General features: G+C 50.1%; 1 protein-coding gene across 7 annotated transcripts in view; it reads right to left on the reverse strand.

The window, feature by feature from the left end:
- The window catches only part of ADGRD1 (adhesion G protein-coupled receptor D1), a 108466-nt gene that overhangs the window by 26260 nt on the left and 56258 nt on the right, over positions 1–25948 (reverse strand). For all 7 annotated transcript variants that reach the window (XM_064272036.1, XM_064272035.1, XM_064272031.1 and 4 more), the window contains 2 exons: positions 10215–10288; positions 6199–6322 (listed from right to left, as the gene is read on the reverse strand). In XM_064272036.1, coding sequence (XP_064128106.1) covers positions 6199–6322; positions 10215–10288 — 198 coding nt within the window. The remainder of the gene's footprint in view (positions 1–6198; positions 6323–10214; positions 10289–25948) is intronic.

Below are 25948 nucleotides of genomic sequence, written 5' to 3' on the forward strand. Positions count from 1 at the left end.
GAGGGTGCCAGGGCAGAGGGCGGCGCCGGCCCTAGGCTGGTGGGGAGTTGTGGGGTGGGGCTAACCCTACAGTAAGTACAGGCAGCCACTGTCCGTGGTGACTGACTCCTGCCCCCAAATGCCCTGCCATTGTACAACACTGGCTGATCCTTGGGTTCCAGCCCTTGGCTTTGCAAATGCTACAAACAGCTCTGTAATCGCTCAGCCCTCCATCTTTCCAGTCTTCTTTCCTGCTACGACCTGACCACGCCACTCCAAGCAGGGGGCCTACCCACCTGTCCAGGTGTTCAGTCTCACCTGTCCAGGTGTCCAGTCCCCCCTGTCCAGGCGTCCAGACCTGTCTGTCCTGGTGTCCACTCTTGCCTGCCTAGGTGTCCAGTCCTGCCTGTCCAGTCTTGCTTGTCCAGGTGCCCACTCCAGTCTGTCCAGGTGTCCACTCCTGCCTGTCCAGGTGTCCAGCCCCATCCATCCTTCAGGGATGGTACAGTTCTTCCATCCTCCAGAGGCCCAGCTCACCCACTTCCTGCCCCCATGCCTCTGACCACCTTGTCTAGATGCAGCAGGCATAGCCGCCAAGGGGGAGTGGGATCCGATCAGGAGGCTGGGCCCTGGAGCTGACCGCCGGTTCAAATCCCAGCTCAGCAGCTTCCTAGCTGAGTGACCTAGATGAGTTACTTGAGGTCTCTGCCCTGACTTACTCATTCGTAAAAGTGAAACCATGATAGCATTCACCTTACAGGGGGAGTATGAGGGTACGTGAGTGTGTATGCATACGAGCTGCACAGAGCAGGGCCTCAGACAGAAATTGATGCCATCACCCTGCCATGACGGCCAACACCCAGTCTGGTCTGGGCTGCAGGCTTTAGCAGTGCCGGCAGCTGCTGAGACCCCAGGCCTGCACGGCAGGCCTCAAAGGAACCTCCCTGGGAACGCACTGATGCCGCCTGCAGGGTGTCTGACAGCTCAGCACCTCTGAAAGCGAGGCGGGTCATTTCTCTGCACCCCAGGTTTCTAATCTGTAAGACCGGGAGTCCACCCCCTGTGGATTTCTGGAGGATGAAAGGCAGCCACTGGAGTACTGTAGAGGCAAAAAGATGCCGCCTAATGCTTCTTCCTCATCCAGCTTGGAGCTCGGGCACAGCTGTTCACCCCGCTGAGCCTCCGTCTCCTCGTATTTAAAGTGAGAATGGCGATATCCACCTCATGCTGACGACAGAGAAGATGCTCAGTGTTTTTGGAGACTGCAAACATTATTTCGCTACCAGGTAAAGCACACCGTTCAGACGGTGGCGGTTCAGTGTCTTCAAGAACGGCTGCCTGCTGTCTCTGGGGGGGCTGTGCTTCCTCGCCCAGTATCACCTCCTCTAGTAACGTTCTAGATGCAGCTGCTGGACTACTGTCTAAATAAAGCTATCTTTAGAAAAGTGAAAATAAATAAAAAATAAGGTGGAGCATAAACAAGTAACTGCGGTGAGCTAAGCGGCTGCCGAGCCACAGAGGACGGCTGGAGCCCAGCTCACCCACCAGCACAGCCCAGGTGGGGCTCCCTCTGCTCCCGACTGGGGGCAGGGCATGCCCAGTCTTCTGACCCCACTGCAGCTCTGCCTGGTGGGGTCCTCGCCCACTTCTCAGACGAGGAGCTGAGGGGCAGAGTGGTCATCCGTCTGACTGGCCTGGACACGGAGGGGGACCGCTGCTGGCCGCACCCCATGACCTGACCAAGCTGCACAAGTGGGCATGATGGGAAGTGACCCCCAGGCGGAGAGGCCCTGGGGGGGAGCTTGCTGCCTGCGGAGGGCGTCCACTCCACAGCGCCAACAAGGACACAGCCGTGCGTGCTCGCCCACTGCACAGCTCAGATGAGCACTGGGCATTTCACTGCACTGGCCACTGGGTAATCTGCACCCATACCCTCCCTGCAACCCCCTTCAGTTGGGCCTCTGGGGGGACTGGTGGGGTAACTGCCAAGTGTTGTTCCGTAATCACCACCCTGAGTGGAGCAGAGGCATGGCTAGATGGTGGAGAAGCGGCCCGCCCGGCTCAGGAAGGCGTGGGGTGCCCCGGCCATGCCCTTCCTCCCAACCCCGCGGCTAGATTTAGAAATGCCCAGAAAAGCCTGGAGTTTGTTTCAGGACATGGTGTCTTTGAATCAGAGACCACAAACTCAAATGCCCCAGAGAAGCACTTCACACAGGGCCAGGCGGCATTGGGGGTTTGCACACACAATCACCAAACAAGAGAGGCTCTTCTCGGAAACGCTGTGTCCCCACTTGTGGATAACAAGGGGCCCTGCAGGGAGTGTGACACCCCACTGTGGATAGGAACGAGAGATGCTGTACTGTCTGCCTAAATGCAGAGCAACAGTGAAAGTGTGATGATGGATGGCGGCTGGCCCGGTGTGCAGAGGGCGGTGGGACCGCAGTGAAATGCCACCAAGGCACCCACTGTCTCAGACTCACGGCCACAGTGCCGTCCTGCTCTCACCCCCATCCTGAGAGTCCAGACATTCCTGCCCAGCCATTCTGTAAGTTCCCGCTACAAGTCAGTCCCTGTGGGGGCCTCTGCTTTCCCACAAGCATCATGTGTGACCCGAAATGGGATCACATGCTCCCACCCTTTGTGGCCCGGGCAGAGCACCTCAGCGACCGCCTGTTTGTTACAGAGCCAGTGAGGGCCTGAGAAGACAGCAGGCAGGGGGCTCCCTTCCAGAGGGAGGGGCAGCAGGGCCTGGGGGAGCAGAGGAGGCTGCATCCCGGGGTGGACACCTTGGAGAGCAGGGTCTCCTCTCTAGTCCTCTCAGCCACAGAAAGGCACTAATACAAGCCTGGCGGCCTCCAACGCCTTCACCCCAGACTCTTGGTGCAGGTCATGGGGCTGTAGGGCAGGGGAGCCCCTGGAAACAGTCTCCACTTGCAGAGACAAATACTTAGATGGATGGGTGAAAGGATGGGTGGACAGATGGATCCAAACATATACACACGCATAAGGAGGGAGAGTGAATAAGGTGAGATGGACCAGGCACCAGCCCCCCACCTTGCAGTTGCTCCCCACTTTGGTAGACGGGGATACCGAGACTGTCTTCTGTCTCAGACCCGCAGCAGCTGGGATCTGACTCACGTGCCCGTCTCTGTACTACATTATAAGGCCTGTGCTGCTCAGCCAAGCCCAGGCCAACCAGCTGTGCACTCATCTCTGCGTCCTGGACCTTGACAGGGTGCCTTGTGCACAGTCCATATCAAGACTTTGCTGGGCCACAAATCCCCCAGTCAGTCCAAGGCTCGGCCAGGCGGAGCTTCCCACGGTGCGGGAGAACCATCGCGAACACCAGGTGATTCTAAGCAGTACGGGCAGATACTTTGAAAATTATTGTCAAGAACTGCTGTGCTGTTTAGAATGTAAAACATTGTTGGTCGTAAGGTGCATCATTATTTTATGTTTACTAAGAATAAGAAAGAAAAACTAAGGAAGAACCAAGAAAAAACCATTGCCAATTAACCCATGGCGTGCCCGCGATAGCGAGTTCCCTCCTGATTTCAGAGAAACACAAAACGGGATAAACCCATGCGTCCTGGGAGCGGTGAGTGAAGTCCATGGCGGTATTTCCAGTGCACAGCTGCTGCATTCTACACGGATGTCGGTTTTCTTTTTAAATAAAAAATTTATGCAAAAAGCAAGTGCATTTAACAAGATCCAAAGTCCTGTAAGTACTGCGCTCCTTTAAAAAATCACCCGCAGGAGATCAAACGGTCAACAATTACTTTAAAACGAAGATGAGAATGTAAGGAGGTAGGGCAACTAGATTAACGGGAACAGAACAACCAGAACAGAAGTAATGAGTGTTCATGCGTTGGGAACAACGTAACCAATGTCACTGAACAACTTGTGTAGAAATTGTTGAATGGGAACCTAAGCTGCTGTGTAAGCCTTTGCTAAAAACACAATAAAATATTATTTTAAGAAAAATAAAGAAAGGGAACAGGAGCTGGTTGAACGGACATGGTAAATACAGGGTGGAGAGGAGGAGTGTGCTGTCACATTGTAGGGGGAGCAACTAGAGTCACATAACAATGTGTGTGTAACTTTTTGCTTGAGAAACTGACTTGAACTGTAAACTTTTACTTAAAGTACAATTTAAAAAAAGGAAAAAAAAAATAATGTGCATTACCAAAAAAGAAAAAATAGCCTATTTCCTCTTAGCTAAAAAGGTATTCAGTTTATTAAAATAGATTATTCCCACCCAAAAGCTCCTGCGATGAAGAACTTACATTTTTCTCTTCTCAGCAAACTGAATCTAATAAGCAAACTTAAAAAATAAAGAAAAGAAAAGAAAATCCCAAGTTCGTCTAGCAGACGCAGCCCTGGTGGGACAGGGCAGTGGCTCTGGGCGGGCTCCTGTAAGGCTTTGTGGAGCGGAGGGTGTCTGCACGGGAGCAGAGATGCGGAGTTCTCCTCCTGGACACTCCGAGGGGGCCTCTAAGCGCGGTTGCCACCACCTCGCAGGAGCAGTCAGCTGGCCGAGGCCACATTGGAGCTGAGGGCTGGGCACCCACATGGTCTCCCTTGGACCAGGACGGACCCCTGCCCTGTCAACCCACCTGTCTCTGGCCCCGCTCAGGTGAGGCCCAGCCCAGGTGAGGCCCAGCCGAGGTGAGGTCCTGCCCAGGTGAGCCCCTGTGCAAGGGAGGGTGGGGCACTGAGGAGGGGCCTGGCAGGGCCGGCAGCAGGGGAGAGGGGCAGACAACCTGGGTGGAGGACAGCAAAGACTGGGGAAGGTGGGTCCTGGAGGACGCGGACCCAGGATGCCTACAACCACGTAAGGATGTTGTGGTCAGGTCTCCAAGCCCACCTCGGGCTTGACAGCAACTGGATACCTGCCTTAATTCTGTTATATTCACGGAACTGTTCTTTTTTAGCATGCATAATTTTAAACCATCTTCAATCTTTCCTGGCAATGAGTGGATGCATTTTACTCCCACGAAGACACCCACAGACAGTCTAAATCTGGCGTCACCTACATCGAGTGCTGACAGATTTGGGGAATAGGTACCTACAATCACGAACACCTCTGCAATCCAGTTTTTAACCTAGTGGACCAGCCTCTTCCCTCCCTCCCACCTTCTGCCTCAATCACTCAACGCCCACAAACTCTGTAGACCAGGTGTGCTCTGCAGACTAGTGTCAGGGCACCACCCTGGCCTCGTAGGAGATGCCAGTCCCAGCACCCCCTCCCCCAAGACCCGCTGGATGGGGTCTACACTCTCACAAGACCCCAGAGGTTCCCAGAGGAGGAAAGGGAGCAGTGCTGATGAGGCGTTAGACTGCCCAGGCACGGTGCCCCGGCCACACAGTGACCTCTCAGCTCAGAATCGTGAGGACTAACACCCACAGGTCAGGAAGTCGCACACACACAAAAGCCCGGATCCCTGGCTTCTCTTCTCGCAGTCAGAACACGGGGTAACCCCAGAGCCAGCTGCACCTCCCACCCCCACCTTACCAATTCAGCTTCCTCTGGGGGCCTAGAAGCTCCCAGTGAGGTGGGATCCTACCCAGGGGCATCTACATTTTTTTTTTCTTTTACAAACTATGTTTGCCTTAAACCAAAGCAACTACTCTCTAACCCCAACGTCCGCCACACAGCCAGCCGGGCAGGTGAGAAAGACGAAGCGTTCTGAAGCGAGAAACCCAACCTTGGTGGCTTCTCCCCGGTTAGAGAGCCACTTCCTCAGTCTCGTTTACTGGGAAGAGGCAGAAGGCCGGGGAAGTCCCCCTCCTGTCACCCAGTGTGGTAGTGACAGGCTGGAAATGAGGTTACTCAGCCCTGCACCCCGTCACCGGCAGAAACGCTGGGCACAAGTATGGCTGCCATCCTGCACCGGCAGCTTTGGTGACAGCTGCCCTGGATATGTGCATACGGCCACAACCAGGACCTCCCTCTGTGGCTGAACAGGCCCCACCAAGCAGCCACACAGCACACGAAGGGTGTCACAGGCTGGCGCCACCACCTCCCCTCTGCCTGCCGAGCCCTGGGGGTCAGGTCTGCTCTGTGCCCCTGGAACCTGAAGCAAGGGTGTTCTTGCCAAAGGATCACCAGGCAGGAAAGCTTCATAATGCCCCTCAGCCATGAGGACCTCCCCGGCTGTGACTAAACGCCTCTCCCGACCCTCCGCCCAGCCTATCTGCAGCCCTGCAGCCTCTCACCTCCAGCGGGACCACCTGCATCAGGACGGCGAAGTTGGTAAGGTGAGTGCAGCTGCAGACAGAGTAGCTGAGGTTCCCCTCTGTGAGGGCACAGCCCTCGTTTGACCAGACCCCTTTTCCAGAGCTGCGGACACACAAGAAATGGTCAGCGGGAAGTTCTCAACCAGGCACCACCCCACCCTGGCCAGTGGGCTGAGACCCTGCCCCCCACAGGTCCCCCGGCACAGGGCAGGTGCCCCCACCCCAGTCACCACGGATGGGCCAGTCTGGTGGCAGGGGCTAGAGAATGTGCTCACGTCTGGAGTCAGCACCAGGAAGCAAGGGCCCCTGGCGGGAGTGGGCCAGTCCACTTGCTTTGGCACAATCACGTTGGACGTGACTGGACAATATCCAATAAAGAATGAAATGTACAAAGACTGCAACCCAGTGTCTCCACTGCCAGGGATCCTCTGGGAACACGCACAGGAGACAACGGCATGTGGGTGATGGCCCCACCAGAGGCCATTCTAAACAACCGCAGTGTCTATGGGGAGTGGATAAATCAAATATAAATATATCAGTATGTGGTGCAGCAGACCACTTTTGTGTGGCCTTTCTCACCATGGTCTTGTAAATCCCACCCCAGTGATTGAGTGGGACTGTGCAAATAGGGTAATTGCAGTCCAGCAAGGGGATTGGTCCTTGCCATCCTGCTGGCTTGAAATGAGCCAACCCAGAGGCAGGAGGGAAAGGGTCCCACCACCACCAAGGAAGAACAGCCAGGAGTGGGGAGCACATCCTTTCGACCCAGGATCCCTGCACTGAGAAGCTCCTGGAACCAGGAGACAGAGAGAGAGCTCGAGAAGCGATGGCAGAGAAACGACAGCAGGAGACTGTGTGGTGGGCTTCCTGGGCTCTTTTATCCATCTATCTATACTATATATTATAAATACCATACACTAAAAGGAATATGAATCAACATGAGTAAAACACAAAAACAACGTGATGGAATGATGTAAGGAACAGGGGAAAAAAAGGCCATATTTTTCTATGAACATAAATACAAGTTATACATAAATTATTGAGAAAAAAGACACAAAAGCTCCCCACAGTGATGACTGCTTGGGGAAGGGAAGGAGATCAGGATAAGATGTCAAGGTCAAAGGGTCATTAATTTTTATAGTGTTTTGCCTTTTTAAAAGAATAATGTACATATGTATTACCTGTATAATTCCTTTTTTTAATTTTAAAAAGTGTTTTAGGTGAAAGTTTATCACTTCTTAAAGCATAAACTCAGAGAAAAAAAAAAAAAGATGCAGAATTCTAAGCCCAGTGAAAATATCTTTCAAAAGTGAAGGAGGATAAAGGCTTTCTCAGACAAAGACTGAAATTGTTGTCAGTAGACCTACACCGCAAGAAAGGTTAAAGGAATAAGATACCAGACAGGTATCTGACTGTATTTTGGAATAGCCTGTATGTATAGGATTCCAGAATCTTTGTAGGTGATAGACAAAGAAATAAAAAGAGCAAGAAATGGAATAAAGGAAGATAAGTATACAACTATTATTTTTTTTATGTTTAATTGCTCTAGAAGATAACTGTCTAAATAAAAATAGCAACGTATCGTGGGTTTACGGCATCTGTAAAAGTAAAATATCTGATAACAATAGCACAAAAGAGGGGCAGGAAGAACGGTGAAAACACTGTTGTAGTGCCTTACATTCCATGTGAAGTGGTATAATGTCATTTGAAGGCAGAGGCAGGTGAATTAAAGATATACACTGTAACTTCTAGAGAAAGCCTAAAATAAAAAAATAAAAGGAGGTATAAACTTGAAGGCAATACTGGAAATAAAACGGCATCGTAAAAAATATCCAAAAATCCACATGAAGTCAGAAAAAGAATATAAGAGACAAAGATGGCAAAATTAGAAAACAGTTAGCAAGATGGTAAATTCTAACAGCTAGCAAGAAATTATAGAATGAAGAGCAAATTAAACCCAAAGCAATCAAAAGGAAGAAAATTAAAAATAAAGAGAGTATCATGGATTGAATTGTGTTCCACCCAAATATCTGTCAACTCAGCAAGTCCACAATTCCAAGTATTGTGTGACTGTTCACCGTTTTGTCATCCTGCGTGATTTTTCTGTGTTATAACTCCTACCTCTGCGATGTTAACGAGGCAGAACTTAAGCTACAAGACTAGGTTGTGTTTTAAGTCAATCTCTTTTGAGATATAAAAGACAGAACTGAGCAGAGCGGCATGGAGACCTCATACCACCAAGAAAGAAGAGCCAGGAGAACAGCACATCATTTGGACCTGGGGTCTCTGCACCAAGAAGCCCCTTGACTGGAGAAGGTTGATGAGCCAACAGAGAGAGAAAGACATCCCATGGAGCTGGCACCCTGAAGTTGGACTTCTAGCCTCCTAGACTGTGAAAGAATAAATTTCTCTTTGTCAAAGCCATCCACTTGTGGTATTCCCGTTATAGCAGCAGTAGATAACTAAGACATAAAAAAAAAAAGACATAGGTAGGGTAAATTAAAGAAATTGAGAACAGAAACATAATAGTGAAAAATTAATGAAACCAACAGTTGTTTCTTTGACAAAAATCAATAAAATTGATAAGTCTCTAGTGAGAGTGACCAAGATAAGAGAGAAGACACAAATTACAAATATCAAAAATGAAAGAGGGACAACACTACCTACCCTATAAGACATGAAAAAAGCTAACAAGGGAATACTACAAACAACTTTATGCCCGTAAATTAAACAAATTAGATGAAATGGACAGATTCCTTGAAAAACACTAACTGCCAAAATATCCCCTGAAGTCTTCCTAAAATTAAACACTAGTTTAGCTGAACTAGTGAAAAAAGAGCATTACACTCTTTTAAGAATTATCTATGTGGGATCAGACTGACAACAGCAACTCCAAAGATTAGACAGGAACCTCAGGGGGCAGTGAGTTGGTTAATGTGGGAGGAACAACTCGGAAAAGGAGGATGAGTATGGTTGCACAACTCGAAGATCATAATCAATGTCACTGAATTGCACACGTAGAAACTGTACAATTGCTGTGTGGTCTGCTGCGTGTGTTCTCAACAACAACAGCAAAATAAAACTTGAAAACAGAAGCAGTCTTTAAAAGTCCAAATAAAAAAGACTGTGCACATTAAAACACACACACACACAAATTGCGAAGTAGATGACCGAAGTAGCTCTGTATCCATTAAAGAAATCGAATGTGTAGTTCAACACCTGCCAACAACAACAAAAAAACTACAGGCTCAGATGGCTTCACTAGTGAATTCTACCAAACATTTATGGAAAAAGTAGTATCAATTCTATACAAACTATTCCCAAATACATTAGAAAATGTACCTTTTACAGAGCTACACTACCCCGATACAAAAGGCTTTACGAAAAAAGAGAACTACAGACTGATATCCTCCATGAATGTAGACACAACTATTTCCAGCAAATTAAGTCCAACAACAACAACAAAAAAAAGGACAATACATTGTGACCAAATGGGGCTTATCCCGGGAATGTCAGCAAGTCAACATTCCGCTTTACCTCTAACCACCCAAAACAGGAAACGACCCGAATGTCCCACTGCCGGAGAGCAGGTAAACAAACCTTGCTACATCCATACAGTGAAAGGCTACTCAGCAATTAAAAACTGAAAGCAAATGAATCGTTAACACTGCAACGAGGGTACTGTTGTGCTAAATGCAAGAAGCCAGACTCAAAGGCTGCATATACTAGGAGTCCACTGATACAACCTTCTTGCAAAGGCAAAGCTGTAGGGACAGAAGACAGGTCAGTGGTGCCAGGACTGGGAGGAGGGACGCCCACAGGTGGACACAGTGTCCAGGACACAGGAGTCCTGGGCGTCCCCAGCATTTATGGATGGTGCAGCCACACTGACTCCTGAAACGGGTGATGCGGACCAGGGCTGGAATGGACACCTCCCTTGCCCCGCAACTGCCCTTGCTCATGGAGCCTGGCGCCTCCCTCACAGAACCCAGTACCTGAAGTCCAAGAAGGCACAGTACCAGAAGACTTGGTTGCTCTCATTGGTGGCCCTGCTGTACTGCTTCTGTGTCTGGAATGAAAGAAGACGGATATGCTCTGTGAGGAGGATGGAGCAGTAGGGGCGTGTGCCCTCACAGCCCAGGACCCCTGGGGTGGGGACATGCAATGCCACTGACTTCTAAGTCCCTGTCATGGTCAGTGAGGGCCCCATGATCTGGCTTGTCTCACACAGCTCCCTCCTCTGCCCACATCACCCCACCAGCCACGACTCAGCACCAGCATTCCCGACCTGCAGATGCCGGCCCTCAGGAGCCCTCCTACCCGAGAGTGACCCCCTGCTCCCTCACCTCAGGGTCACGTACCACCACCATCACGCCGCCCTTCACACCGCCCTCCTCAGGAGAGATGAGCACTGTGCCTTCTCTCCCCACCAGCTCTTCTCCCCAGCACCCACACCAGGCACTCACAAGTGCCCACACCAACAGTGATGGTGCCCTCCCAGACAAACCCCTCTAAATCCCCTGCAAAACTCTGAGGGCCGTGAGAAGTTGTGCAGGAGCCTCAAACGAGGACTGCTGCTTGGGAGAAGCCAGCCCAGAAAGGCTCTGCACTGTGTGATTCCAAGTCCAGGACATTCTAGAAAAGGCAAAGCTGCAGAGGCCGTGAAGGGACTAGGGCTCGAAGGGGCCAGGGGAGGGAAGATAAGCGAAGCACAGGGCATTTCTCGGGCTGAGATACCATGATGATAGGCATGGGACGTTACACACTTGTCACAACCAAGAGGACTTCGTCTCATGTACTTTGGACATGTTGTCAGGAGGGACCAGTCCCTGGAGAAGGACATCATGCTTGGTAAAGAAGAGGGTCCGCAAAAAAGAGGAAGACCCTCAGAAAGGTGGGTTGACACAGTGACTGCAACAGTGGGCTCAAGCATAACAACTGTGAGGATGCTGCAGGACCAGGCAGTGTTTCGTTCTGTCGTACAGGGGGTCGCTATGAGTCGGAACTGACTCGACAGCACCTAACAACAACACCAGTGTGGGCCTGCACGACACCCAGAGTGAGCCCTTGTGTGAACCGTGGGCTTCGGTCAATAATACCAGTTACCAGCTGCTGTTGAGTAGACCCCAACTCACGGTGGCCCCGTGCGTGTCAGAGTAGAACTGTGCTCCGCGGGGTTTCCAATGGCTGATTTTTCACAAACAGATCACCAGGCCTTTCTTCCAAGGTGCCTCTGGGTGAACTCGAACCTTTGATTTAGCAGCTGAGTGCTTAACCTTTTGCGCCACGCCGGGACTCCTTACAAAGGTCATTAGCAGGAGAGAAACTGCAACAAGCAAAACCCATGTAGTCAAAAATACAAATAAAATCCGGTGATGGCAACACCTGTATCTGTGACCGGCGGTCCTGAGGCTTCCTTGGCCCCAGGCAGCCCCAGCCCCAGACCCTCCAGAATAGAGCCTTAAATGTAATTTGTTTTAACAAGCAGGTGCATTTGTGCGTTCCTTGTATAATTTAAAAGACGAGTTTAAAGCAAGTCAGTGACCAGCAGGAGCCTGCCGCCAGATGCACACATATCACGCCGAGCACTGGGGGTCCCTGAGCTCCCCCCCTTTCCTCCTAACATGTCCCTCCGCCCCCAGCTGGGGCAGGGGTGGTCCCACCTGGAGGCAGAGCAAAGGCTGCACGGCCTCCGGAGACCCAGCATCTGGAACCCGGGTCTGAATCACTTCTGAGAAAATGTAAAAATCAGCTGCAACCACCAAAGCCAGGAGTGCGTGTGGTCTGAGGGTGAAGGAGGCAGAGGGTGCTCATGTGTGCCAAGACCACACCCCGACACCGGAGGCCCGCCGGCCCACAGGCTCCACTGTGGGCTCCGCTTCATGGGGAGAAGGGCAGCCGCTCCTTAAGGGTCAGAGTTTAGAAAGGAACGTGAACAAAGTCTCTCTGCAAGTCTCCAAAAGCGGGGGCCTAGGAAGTTCCAAGACCGGGGTCAGGGCACTGCTGGGATAGAGGAAAGTCGTCTGTGTAGCTGCCAAAATTCACGGGGACATGGGGGGAGCCCCTCAGCCTCCCACAGGCCAGGTGAGAGAGGAAACCAGTCCAGCTGGTCACCCAGGTGGTGGGGAACAGGAGGTGATAGCCCATGTGACGCCTTCCTCGAGGTTGGGGAAAGCAACACTGAACCTTCTCAGGCTGGGTTCACTGAGCTCTGTGGCTGATGGGGAAGGTCCTTTGGACGGAGAACTGTCTGTGCATTAGGTCACTCATCTTCTCACTGCAGGCTTACGTGTATCCACAGGCCTCAGGAAACCCCACCGGACCCGGGCCTCCCTTACACATCACAGAAGCAAATGGAATCAGTCACGTGACTGTTTATCGTCCATTGTCTGTAAGCAAGGGGCCCTGGTGGCAAGGTGAAGAGCTCAGGCTGCTGACCAAAAAGGTCAGCAGTTCAAATCTACCAGCCCCTCCTTGGAAACTCTGTGGGGCAGTTCTACTGTGTTCTATAGGGTCGCTGAATCGGCTCGACAGCAACGGGTTTGGTTTTGATTTGGCTCCTAAGCAAGGCCCCCAGGTGGCTCCTTCCGGGAAATGCACATCAGGAGTGGAGAACAATGTGACACCTGGTAACAGCCTGCCAACATCCTGCTTAAAAATCAGCTTCTTCTTTATTTATGAGGGCAGTTTTCCCCATAAATAAGCTGGGAGGGGGAGACGCTTGTCCATCCTGGTTCTAAACAAAGCACTAGGTGGCGCCTGGCCTTGGTTTTACTCCGCGTGGAGCAGTACAAGGTACCGGACGGTCCACTCCCGAAACAGGCTCAGTAAACTGGTTAATTCCACTGGCTTCTCCCCAAAGGAAACAGATCCTCCCAGGTGCACGTGGGTCTCAGCCAGCGTCTCCTCCGCCCCCGCTGCCACCCAGTCAGCTCCAAGTCAGCTCGTTCACCACGAGGCAAGGCCGCTTTGAGCGGCTGGAGTACCCACCTTCAGGGCAAGGCTTGTCGCCCTGTTGTCCATGGGGTCACCGTGAGTCAGAGCTGACTGACGGCAACTAGCAACGCAACAACAACAACAGGGAGAGGCAGGTGTCACACACGGGGCGGGCGGGGCTGGGGGGTGAAGAAAAGCCTCCAGCCACCTCGCTCTCTGTTTTCTGATTTTGTCTCTTGCTCTCAGACTCACAAAGCGGCCCAGGGAGGGCAGGGCGGCCCCTCGTGATCCACGCTCAGACGGAGCCTAGGCCCAGGCTCCAGCACTGGTGGGGGGGTGCAGGGGACAATGACCCTGGGAAGGGGCAGCTGAGACATGGCCTGAGAAGGGAGCCCAAGCGTGGCTGAGCGGGCAGCGAGGGAGCACTGGGCTGAAAGGCGGGCAGGAGAGGAGCACCCAGGCATGAAGGCTCCACAGGGAGGCAGGAGGTGCCCAGGGCACGTGGACACACAGGTACGGCGCCCAGACTCTCCACGGAACAGCCGTGCGTCCAGATGTCCTGGAACCAGGGCACCTTCCTTCCAGCGTGTCACCCTAGGACAACCCCAAGAGCCCTGACTGCGGGTCCCTACACCTGCAACTCCATCTAAATGATGCCTAAGCCCCCTCCAGGCCCTCAGGCCAATGGAGTCCCCTGGGGTTCACTGCTCCAGTGGGTTCTGTCACGGCAGCAGCTGAGTCCTGACCCCTTAGGAGGCCAAATGGCCCCACACAGGGCTGATGCTCGTCCTCCTCAGTCCCAGAGAGGGTCCCCGACCTCCTGGCTTGCCCCCCAGTGCACCTCGGTCAGCGCAGTCACGGCCACCTGGGACACAGCAGGGCTGGATGCTCCAGGACGTACTTATGCTGTCCACATAAGTCCTGGAATGTGGGCTCTTTGTCACTTACCGTCCATGTGGACCCTCTGGTCTGGTGGCAGAGCACCCCCACCTGAGTGAACCCCCTGAGATTGTGTCCCCTCCTGGTTCCCCAAACCCATCTCTCCTCGGCTAAACCCACAAGTCCACTTGAGAACAGGCACAGTCCCTCATTCTCGCTCTTTCCTTCACACACAGTGAACACCTGCAAGCCCAGGTAAGGGAATGTCACAAAGAGAGGAAACTGCTCTGATGTCTGGAGCAAAAAACAAGAAGGAAGAAAAAACCCTCTGAAATTACACGGGTCTCTAGATGTTCTACTTCTTTTTTTCTAGAAGTAGAACAGCGAGCCTCAAAATTGAACAGTATGTTTTCAGATTGCCGCCTCTTGCCCCAGGTAACGAGTCAACACAGGGAGTTTTCCCTGGAAGATGCTGGAGCCCAATGCTAGTCAGGCCCCCGTCCTGTTCCTGCACTTGGGCCAAGACCCCAGGGGGAGGGGGATGCAGGCTGGAGGACAGGAGACACAGGAGGAAGCCAGGTTTGTAGGGGAGGGAGGGCTGTGGTCAGGGCTTAGGTGAGGGGTGCGGTCAGGGCTTAGGGGAGGGCTGCAGTCAGGGTTTAGGTGAGGGGTGTGGTCAGGGCTTGGGGAGGGCTGGGGTCAGGGCTTAGGGGAGGGACGTGGTCAGGACTTAAGGGAGGGCTCTGGTCAGGGTTTAGGCCAGGGACGTGGTCAGGGCTTAGGGGAGGGCTGTGGTCAGTACTTAGGGGAAGGGCATAAGAGGTTAGAGGACTGCCCAGGTGAGAGCCTGTTCAGCTATGCGCCCCTCCCCTTTCTCTGCTGAATATAAACCCCTGGTCATCATGCAGATGAAAGGATGGTCACCACACACAAGTGGCCATTTGCCTGCTGCCTCTAGTGCCTGTGGACGTGTCCATGCGGTGCTGGGGTCGTGTCTGGTGTGGGCAGGGCCCTGGGTAGGTCTGTCAGCAGGAGATACACCAGGGAGAAATCTCCCCAGAATTAGCTCCTTCCCCTCCTGCCTGCCTGGCAAACTCCTACCTGTCCTCTAGAACCCAGCTGAAATTCCCATCTCAGGAAGCCTCCCCAATTCCTCAGAGTGGCGTTAAGTATTTTCTCCTCTGGGCTCCTCAAAACACTCAGGTAGAATGGTGTCCAGCATACCTGGGGAGGTGGTCACTGAGGGACTTTCAGGGCACACACTCACACACGTGCACACACAGACACATGGACAAACACACACAAGTGTGCACACAGACACATGCACAGAAGTGTGCACACACAGACATACTTGCACACAGGTATGAACACTCACACAACACATGCACACTCACACACGAGCACGTGGCCACAGCTCTGGTTCTGGAGCAAGCTGGCCCCCGGCAGCACAGACCCCACGTCTCCACAGTAGCCCTTGACCGGCCCCTTCCCACTGCTGCCTTGATGGCCCTCCCTGCCTGGCTCAGCCATGTGATGGGAAATGAAGTGTCTGCGACTGCCGGGCCTGCGCCTGCTCCCTGACTGGTTTGCTTTCCAGACAATTCTCACTCTTTTTTGAGAAATTGAACCAGACGCAGGCAATCCCGAGAGGCGTGCTCTGAATCTGATCACTCCCAAGCACTGTCATGTGGTATTTTCTTACCTCTGCTGAGCTTTCCACCTGGCACGCAGTAAAAACCACCTGAAACCCTGACACCACAAAGCAGATTATTTATGACATCGATGCGGGCCAGGGGGTGGCTGAATGGCTTCTAAGGGAGCCAGAGACAGATTTACTGAGGAAAGGACTTCTGAAGGTGGGGAAGAAGGTGGGAGACAAATGTATTCAGAGGGGGAGGAGGAGAGAGAGGGTATAGGGAGAGATAGAGACAGGGAGATAAGAAGAGAGAACCAGAGAGACAGGAAGAGAAACAGAGGGGAAGTGGGGGAGAGAAAGAGACAAATGAGATGGAGCGTCATAGAGAGAGGGACAGAGAGAGATATGAGATGGAGAGTCACAGAGAGAGAGACAGACAGAGAGGGAGAAGATATGAGATGGAGTGTCAGAGTCAGATGAGATGGAGAGAGAGAGAGAAAAAGACAGAGGTCCCCAGGCTGCAGAAAATCCCACTGCCTCAAGCAGCTTGCTTGGCACACTCCATAGTTTTACGTTAGAACCCTGATTCCTTTGCTTGGCATACCATGTAGCTTTACATTAAAATCCTGGTTCCCCTCTCCTTAACTGCTGCCCAAAACTAGAGGAAATTGGCAGAAACCAGCTTAGGCGCCATGTTGACATTCGAGATAACCTTTTATCTCATTAAATACCTCATACATAGTAACTTCCCCACCTCTGGGTAGAGTTCAACTGCCATTTTCTGAACATGCGATGTATGAAGTTATATGTAAACCCCATTGCCCCCGCATAGCGTGATTAAGAATGTTGCTGACGTAATTTGTGTGAACTTTCTACTTGTAAACCCCTTAAAAGTAACTTTCCCCCTTGTCCTCGTGGGGCAGTCTTGGCAGCAACCGCCCCAACTGCTCCTTTCACTGGGCAACGAAATAAAGACCTTTCTACTTTCCCACCTTGGTTTCTCATTTATTGGCTGAGAAGAGCCACGCTGAACAGAACCTGGGGTTTCCACTCAGCAAGAGACAGAGAGCGAGCATGCTGAGGTAAAATCCAGCCTAGAATTATCTATCCTGCCTCGTGTTCTGGCCCCTTGGCTCAAGAGCTGAGGATTAGGATGGAATTAATTTGCATATTATGCAGGAAAACTCACCCAGACCAGCTGTACCTAAAAGGAAGCATCTCCACACTTAGCCACTAAGAAGCTCTCAAAGAAAACCCTCCCTGCCATTTTGTTTCTAATACCAGAGCTGAGACACCTATTAGGATTTGTCTGGATTAAGAAAAATCCACACTCCACACGAGTGGCAAACATTTTTTTTCTACAGAAAACATGGGATCCTCAGTTTTCTTGAATTATATCCTCTTATTAGAAATTACACTCCTTGACAAAGCCAAGTGCCATTACTTCTCCTGACGGTGTTTCACAAAATCAATTCTGCGTGTGCCCAGGAGGCATCACCAGATTTCCCTAACACGCAGGGCGAAGGGTCAGAAAGAAATACATCCTGACATTCTGCAACTGGAACGCGGCAGGAGCAAAGCTGCTTCGATATTTGAAATCCAGTCAATACAAGCCACCACGTGAACTGGCTGAAGAAGAAAATGTCAATCAATGCAGAAAAAGCACTTGATAAAATCCTTTAATCATTCATGATTTAAAAAAACAAAAACAAAAAGCTAGGAGTAGAGGGGAACTTCCTCAAATTAATAAAGAACATCTACAAAAAACCTGCAGCTAATGTCATACGAACTGACTAGCGGAAGACCGATGCTTTCCCCAGGAAGAGACCTGGAACAAGGTGAGGTGTCTACTCTCCCCACTGCTGTTCAGCAAGGTACCGGGAGTCCTTACTGGTACAACAAGGAAAGAAAAGGCCCACAGATTGAAAAGGAAGAAATAAAATGATCTCTGTTTGCAGATGACCTGATCTTCTATGTACGAAATCTCAAGGAATCTACAAAGAAACTCCTAGAAATATCAGGCAAGGTCCGCAAAGTCCCACGATACAAGATAAATATGCAAAAATCAATTGTATTTTTATATACTAGCAATGAGCACATGGACACCAAAATCGAAAATGTGATATTGACAATCTCTCAGAAAAAAAAAAAAAAAAAAAGGAACATTTAGGTGTAACTCTCACAAAGCATGTATGTACAGGATCTGGATGCTGGAGCTGCAAAAAAAGGCTGAAGGAGGAACATCAAGGTCTAAATAAATGGAGAGACACACCCCGTTCGTGAACTGGAAGACTCAACATGTCGAAGAGATAAATTTTCCCTAAGTTTAGATACGTATTAAACACAATTCCTACAAAAAGCTAAGCAGAAGTCTTTTTTTTTGTAGATATAGACAAGATTATTCTAAAATTCTTATAGAAAGGCAAAGGGACAGGAATGGCTAAAACCGTTTTGAAAAAGAAGAATAACACAACAGGAGCAACCCTACCTAATATCAAGACATTAAAGCACTGCGGGAATCAAGACAGTGTGGCCTTGGCAGAGGGGTGGACACATGGATCAACGCAACAGAACAGGACCTAGAAAGAGGCCCACACAAGTAAGGCCATTGATTTTTGACAAAGGGGCAAACCCAATTCAATGCAGAAAGGGGAGTCTTTTCAACAAACAGTGCTGGAGTTATTGGATATGCACAGGCGAAGGTAAAAAAAAATGACCCTCAACCTAAACCCCCCATTTTATATAAAACTTAACTCAAAATGGGTAACAGGTTAGATGCAAAACATATAACTTTCAGAAGAATACACAGGAGAAAATCTCTCAGAGCTTTAGGAAGAGTTCTCAGCTATGGCCCCAAAAGCAGGGTATGTAAAGTAAGAATCAATATCTTGGACTTCATCAAAATTGAAAACTTTTGTTCTGTGAAGGACTCTGCTAAGAGGATAAAAAGACCAGCTGCGGACTAGGAGAAAATATTTACCAGCCGCATATCCAACACAGGACTCATACCTAGAAAAGGTAAAGGACTCTCTAAACTCAACGACCAAGCCAAGGTCTCCCTGGACCCTCAGATGCTGGTGTCCTGAGTTCTTCCCAGGGGACATCACTTCCTCCTGCTTTCTCCACCCCAGTGCCACTATTACCGCCCCTCTTTGCATCCTGAGGTGTGGGGGTTTTGTTGCGGTTTTCCCTTTGATGCATCATGTCTCCTGTGTGGTCTGGGCTGGAACCAGTGGAGGTGAATACCCACCCAGGGTACCACGGCCTCCCTCCCCGTGTTGGACTCCATCACCCCCACATCAAAGTGGTCAGGGTTTGCCTCTAAATCTTTCTCTAGGTCTTTTTCTTCCCATACGCCTCTCGCTCACGGAATGTTTGTGTTAGAAATTGTTTTCCCTTAGACATCTGGTTTGAATTTCTCCAAGATGTCCTGCAAACTTCATTTTAATGTTTTCTATGCTGTGATATGGATTCCCTGAGGGACACAAACGGTTAAGTGCTCAACTACTAGCCGAAAGGTTTAGCAGTTCAAATCTACCCACAGGTGCCTCGGAAGACAGGCCTGGTGATCTGCTTCCAAAAGGTCACAGCCTTGGAAATGCTACGGAGTAGTTCTACTCTGCATGCATGGGGTCGCCACGAGTCGGAGCCAAGTCGACGGCAGCTAGCAACAGTAGCATACTGTGATGCGAGAGATAAAAAAAAGAAAAAAAAAAAAAAGAAGCTAAGCTTAAAATATGGCTTCAACCAAGATCCACTTCACCTTGCCTGAATAAATCCTCCACCTTTTGCCCCAGCTTGTGAAGCATCTGACACGGAGCAGGACCCCAAGGAGGCTTGGCTTGAGCGTGAGGGAGATGCTATTTATAAGGGCAGAGGGAATGAGCAGTGGTCCCTAAATTAATCACCCTAATTGGTTCTTGTTTCCAATGCCGTAGCTCAGGAGGCTTCCAATAGCCGGAAAACCATTTCCCTGTCATAAACAAAAGCACAACCTCTAACGTCTGTCTGAAAAAGAGCTTACAGTGAGAACAGTAAACGCTGCCTCTGTGAGTATCAGTGATGCTTAGCTGGGAAGAAAAATGTTTTCATAACACGAGCTGCTAAACAGAACCCTCTATATAATCTTTTTGGCTGGGTGATTTGCTGATAATCAGGACATTCCAATTATACGTAGGCCACATCCCCGCCCCAGGAGGCCACACCAGAATCTCCCGGGGAGTGTGATGCCTTTTACTTCTCTCAGAATAATGGTATGGCTTTAAAGGGCTGTAAAATTCTGATCTATTTTACAGCCTGGCTCTGCGGCTGATAATGATAACAAATTATGTTTGTGCTCACTAAAGCTCTTGTAAACGACATTAAAATGAAGCTATTTTCCACGAAAGAGGAGCAGTTTGTGGAGAAAGTAAAGTAGGAATTGAAGACCCCACAGTTCGTATCCTGGAACAGTCTAAGAGAACTTGGGGTAGGTGAATGGCCCTGACTCACCAGCTTCACAGTGACTCGTATTCCTATTATTTCCTTTGTCTCACATTTCTCCCTATTGGCCACTCTGCTATATAAGTCAGTAAATAAGATTTCCCTAGGCCTCGAACACAAAAAGTTCTTTTCTGACTATTCACAATAGCTAAAAGATGGAAAGAGCCTAAATGTCCATCAGCAGAGGAATGGATAAGCAAAATGTGCTCCATCCATACGATGGAATAGTACTCAGCCATAAAGAGAAACGAGGTCCTGATGGATGCCACAGCACGGGTGAACCTTGAAAACACTATGCCGAGCGAAGTAAGTCCATCAGAAAAGGACACATAGTGTCTGATCCCACTTCTGTCAAGTATCTAGAAGAGGCAAACATAGAGACCAAAGTTTACTAGTGATTACCAGGGGTGGGAAGGAGCGCTGGTGGCACAGTGGTTAAAGTGCTCGGATGCCAACTGAGAGGCCAGCAGTTCGAATCCACCAGCCGTTCTGTGGGAGAAAGCGGTGGCAGTCTGCTTCTGTAAAGATTACAGTCTTGGAAACCCTTTGGGGCAGCTCTACTCTGTCCTATAGGGTCGCTAGGATGGCAATGGGCTATTTTTGGACCAGAGACGGGTAGGTGGAAGAGGCAAATGAAGGGTGGGAGCGACACAGTACCCGGAGAACACTGAGCTTCCGTTACGGGTGATAGAAAAATCTGGGAACGGGTAGTGGTGATAACTGGACACGATGAACACAATTAATTAATGCCACCAAACTGTGCACATGAAGATTGTTGAAATGTCAAATGTCTTGTTACATACGTATTTACCACAATTAAAAAAAGATTCTTAAGTCCATGGAGAATACATAAAGCCTTTCTCTTCAAACTCAGTTCCCACATATCAAAGGATAATTATTTTTAAAATTTCAATGAAGGTTCTCATACAGATATGAAATGAACACATATCAAAGTTGTTGTTTAGCTCATTCACGAATCAGGGAGCCAGCCAGATGTCACGATTACTTCAAAGGGCAATTCAAAGAACCACCAGACACGAGGTCGTCAGGAAAGCTGGAATAAATGTGCTTAACAAACACAAAGCTGGCAAAGCTCATCACTGTCCACGGGGAAATAATCAACGGAGCCTCTGCCAGACAGAATTTACATTTCTGTGGACAAGAACCATGTGAATTATCATCAGTATTCTGTGACATGCAGAGCTGTGAAACAGTGTGAAGACGAAGGGAGGGGAAACCTCCAAGGGGTCAGATAACCCAGAGAACGCCTAGCTTTCCACCGAAGGCGCTCAGTCTCCTTTGTGGTCTATTTCAAAGTCTCACAATTTTCCCCTACACAATTTAAGTGCAATTTAAGAAAAATCTACCTTCCCAAACCAAAATCACATGGCCAGGCCTAGGATGTAGATAAACCTTTTCAAGTACCAGAAATGGAATAGAAGCACAAAGTAACAAGGGCGGCTGAGATTTCTTCCCAAAACGGAATGACAGGACCGGATTTACCCACTCAACCAAAACGATGCAAACACAAGGAAGAATACGTGAACCCCAAGACAGGAATACATGTTCCCAAGACACTGGACATCAGGCAGGGCCAGACAGTGCTCCCTAAACCCAAATCAACTGCTAAAATTTAAAAAAAAAAAAAAGGAATATAGCTAATGAGAAGTAAATAAAGGAAGGAAGACAGAATCATAAAAAATACTCAACCCAAACAAAGGGAGAAAAATGGGGCATCAAGAGTACATAACATGGGCAGTTCCTGTCTGGAGGTGAGATGAGAAGGCAGAGAGGGACAGAAGCTGGCTGAATGGACACAGGGAATACAGGGTGGAGAGGAGGAGTGTGCTATCTCATGAGGGGAAGAGCAGCTAGGAGTACATATCAAGGTGTGTATAAGTTTTTGCATGAGAGACTGACTTGATTTGTAAACTTTCACTTAAAACACAATAAAGATAAAAATAAAAAAAAGGTTACATAATAATTCTAAACGTGTATATACCTAATTACAAAGCTTCAAACTATGTGGAGCAAAAACTGATAGAACTACAAGGCGAGAGAGATAAACCTACAATTATGGTCGGAGATTCCAACATCTGTCTCTCAATAACTGCAGAACAAGCAGACAAATAATCACCGAGAAGCTACAAGACTTAAACACACTATCAATTAACTTGATCGAATTGACGTTTATAGAACGTTTCACCCTAAAATAGTGGACGATCTTCTTCAGTGCGCACGACACATTTACAAAGAAGGACCATTCTCTAGGCCATGAAGCAGGGTTGACTCGGTGCAGGGGTCTCTCAGACCTTGTGTCTGTCCTGGTCTAATAACACGGTCCCATGCGGAGAGACCCCAGGAGGCATCTAGAAGCTCTCAGATCAGAGCTCTCTGTGTAGGGCTACAAAGATGTGTTTCCCGTCACACAAGACCTGGAGGCCACAAGGCAAACCATTTATTTTTAAAGGGCGGGGGGTGGGGGCGGGGAGGAATTTGGAAGAATTTTCTGAAACAAGTCGGAGCTCCTCCACCTGTGAGGCTTGAATCCCTATCTCCGCCACCCTGGAAAAAAGAAACCCTCTCTTCCTTCAAATAAGGAGCCCTCATGGCACTGTGGTTACAGTGCTTGGCTACTGAGCAAAAGGGGGGTGGTTCAAACCCACCAGCCACTCTGAGGGAGAAAGACGTGGCTGTCTGCTTCTGTAAAGATTACAGCCTCGGAAACCCTATGGGGCAGTTCTACTCTGTCCTGTAGGGTCAGTTTGAGTCAGAATCGGCTTGACTGCGGTGAGTTTGGTTTTAATAGTCCCCTATTGATCGAGAAGCGGTAAGGAAGCTTTAGGGAGGCAGATACCCACTGCTGTGCCACAGGTCTTGTAACCCAAAAAATTATGTGTTGTTGCTGAAATTTCTCAATTTGTTTTAGCAGAAGAATTTTGATGGAACTTTACCATACAAACACCCAAGTTCTGTTTCAAATCAAACAACAGGAATGAAAACGAAGTGAAGTGTGCCATTGGTATTGTTGATGAAGTAGAAGGAAATAAGACACTCCTGTTGCTTCCTGGGAAGCCCTGGTGGCATAGCGGTTAATTGCTATGGCTGCTAACCAAAGGGTCGGCAGTTCAAACCCGCCAGGCGCTCCTCGGAAACTCTATGGAGCAGTTCTGCTCTGTCCTATAGGGTTGCTATGAGTGACTCGACGGCACTGGGTTTGGTTTTTTTTTTGTTTGGTTGCTTCTTGGGGTATATCAACACACTCCTACACTGTGTACAGGTATGAATGTCTCCTAGAACACCACCAAGAGGACAGTTACACGCTCATCCCTCCGGCTGAGCACAGACGGGAAACATTTGGAGCAGTGCTACAATTGGAATGGTTCAGGAGCCCTGGAAATTTGGACGGAAAAATTCAAGTCAGATTTTAGTGCCAGCTAGCCACTCCAGGAACACCTGGCCTGCTCAACGGCACTTCCTGGCTACAAACACCACCAGCACACCCTGAGGAGTGTGATGATGATGATGGTGGCGATTGCCACTGTCATCTAAGGGACAGGGAAGTCTGTGACACAGTGGGCAACCACCAGGCAAAGAGTGAGTGTTGTCCCAGCTGGGACACCCGTGAATTCCCAGCTTCCCGGAACACCGTGTATCCAATCCATGCTCCAAACACTTTGCAAATGAAGCATTTTTGCCCAGAGTTTCACGGGGACAGGACCAAGCCAACACAGAGGAAAGACATTTCCTGGACCACCCAGGGTGACATTTGTAAGGTGCAAACAATTACCTGACTTGTCCAGGCTTTACGTGCTCAACCAGGGTCTTCTCCTGTTATATCTCCTGCTGCTCCTACCTCCAGCCAGAGCCCTCCACTTTGGGTGGTCTTCCAGATTCCCCACTAACCCAAGAAAGGCATGGCCAGTCCTGTTAGACGACTTGGCTCAGACTCTTTCTCTCACCCACCAAAGCTCATTCCTACCAGCCAGGCACCAGGCTCACCTTCTCCAAGGTTTCCCTCACTGCACAGCCCGCACTTTCATATCCAGCCCATGTAGCACGGATTTAATTTTCATGGTTTCGTCATGTGGGTCAGCCGGTAGAGCAGCCGGTCCCCTTAAGCCAGCGTTCACCAGAAGATGGTTCACCTGACTGCTTCTGGTGTATGTGATGGTTTTAGGTGGTACATGGACAAACCATTTCTTTTAGTCATGCATGCCTTTTAATGCAGATTAGGAAAATACATAACCAGCATTTTATTCCTGTAATTCCTGGCGATGATTGTTCAGAGGGAGAGTAGAGTGGACATTTAGGTTGAAAAGAAGCTTGTCAAAGTAAAAACAAAGAAGTACCTGGGGTAGGTGGATATGGGAAAACAGGAAGTAGGACATTAATGAGTCAGGTGGGAAAGGCATTGGGGCCCCCCCATTTGCTCCTTCATAAGATCCAGCTGGCACCCCACAAGCCTCCCCCGCCCCAGGCACTGTGTAAGGATCTACCGCATGAGCCCATCCGATCTTCACATCAACCCTGACAATGTCACACACACCATGTTACAAAGGAGGAAACCAAGACCCCAGGACGTGATGGGAGTTGCCTACGCCACACAGTAACACATAATGGGCCTGGATTTGAACCCAGCTGGGCAGGCTCCAAAGCCTGTGTTCAAACAACACACAGTGTCGTCCACTTCTCTGTGCTCACGTCTGATTTATTTCCCCCACCCCTCACGACCAGCTCTCCTCCTCTCACCCCCGTGCTCTGCTGTCCTCTTTGTCATCTGCCTCTCTTGCCCTACTGGTCACCAGTTGCCATTGACTCTGACTCACGGCGACCCCATGTGTGTCAGAGCAGAACTGAGCTCCTTAGGGTTCTCAGTAGCTGATTTTTTGGAAGTAGATTGCCTGGCCTCTTCCAAGGCACCTCTGGGTGGACCGGAACCGCCAACCTTTCAGGTAGCAGCCGACCATGTTCACTGTTTGCACCATGCCTTGCTAAGCCCCAACCAGGATAGGGCCACTAAGGCAGTTGGTGCACCCCCCTTAGCCCCCACACCCCTGAGCCCTGAGGAACTTCTCAGCAGGATGAGGTGGAGGATGGAGAGACTTGAGCAGGGGAAGGCTGATTTTCTCCACAGTCCTGGGCAGGACAAGACCTGTCCCCAGAAGACGAGACCCCTGGAGTGTGTTTATGGTGTGCAGGAGGGTGGTACCAGCATCTGAGAACGATCTCTGCCCACAAATGAGGGATGGCTTCTCAGAGGGCAAGTCTTTGATGTGGACTATAAAAAGTTGCTGGATCAACAACATGTTATCATCATGAACTAAATTACTGATCTTGGCGTCAGCTCTGGGCTGGCAGGGATGGGGCCTGGTCTAGCCTTCCACCCAGCAGATACAAGAGTCCCAGGTCACCAAAGCTCCCTCTGTGGCCATCACCCAGACACCACCCATTTTCATGCTTCCCGGAGGGTGTGGGTTCAAATCTGGGAAAGACCATCTGTACATCTGAGCTGCCTGACGCTGGCACAGCTGAGGATGGAGTCAGGCGCAATCCTGGTCTGCCCTGGGAGCACGGGCGGGGCTTCCAGCTCGCGGTGACACGCTGCTTCCCGAAAGCTGTAGGACAAGCTGAAGGAAAGGGCTCCCCTGGGAGAGGGAACGCTCAACGTGGCCCAGGGTCTCCTCCTACTGCCATCCACCACCCTGCACAGCCTTGGGAGAGCTGCCGCCCAGCTCATCCCTCATTCCCGGGCCCTCAGTCCCAGGACAGAGTGGCCTGGTGCCAGTGGAGCTC

This window comes from Loxodonta africana, chromosome 19 (assembly GCF_030014295.1).
Source record: "Loxodonta africana isolate mLoxAfr1 chromosome 19, mLoxAfr1.hap2, whole genome shotgun sequence".
Taxonomy (NCBI): domain Eukaryota; kingdom Metazoa; phylum Chordata; class Mammalia; order Proboscidea; family Elephantidae; genus Loxodonta; species Loxodonta africana.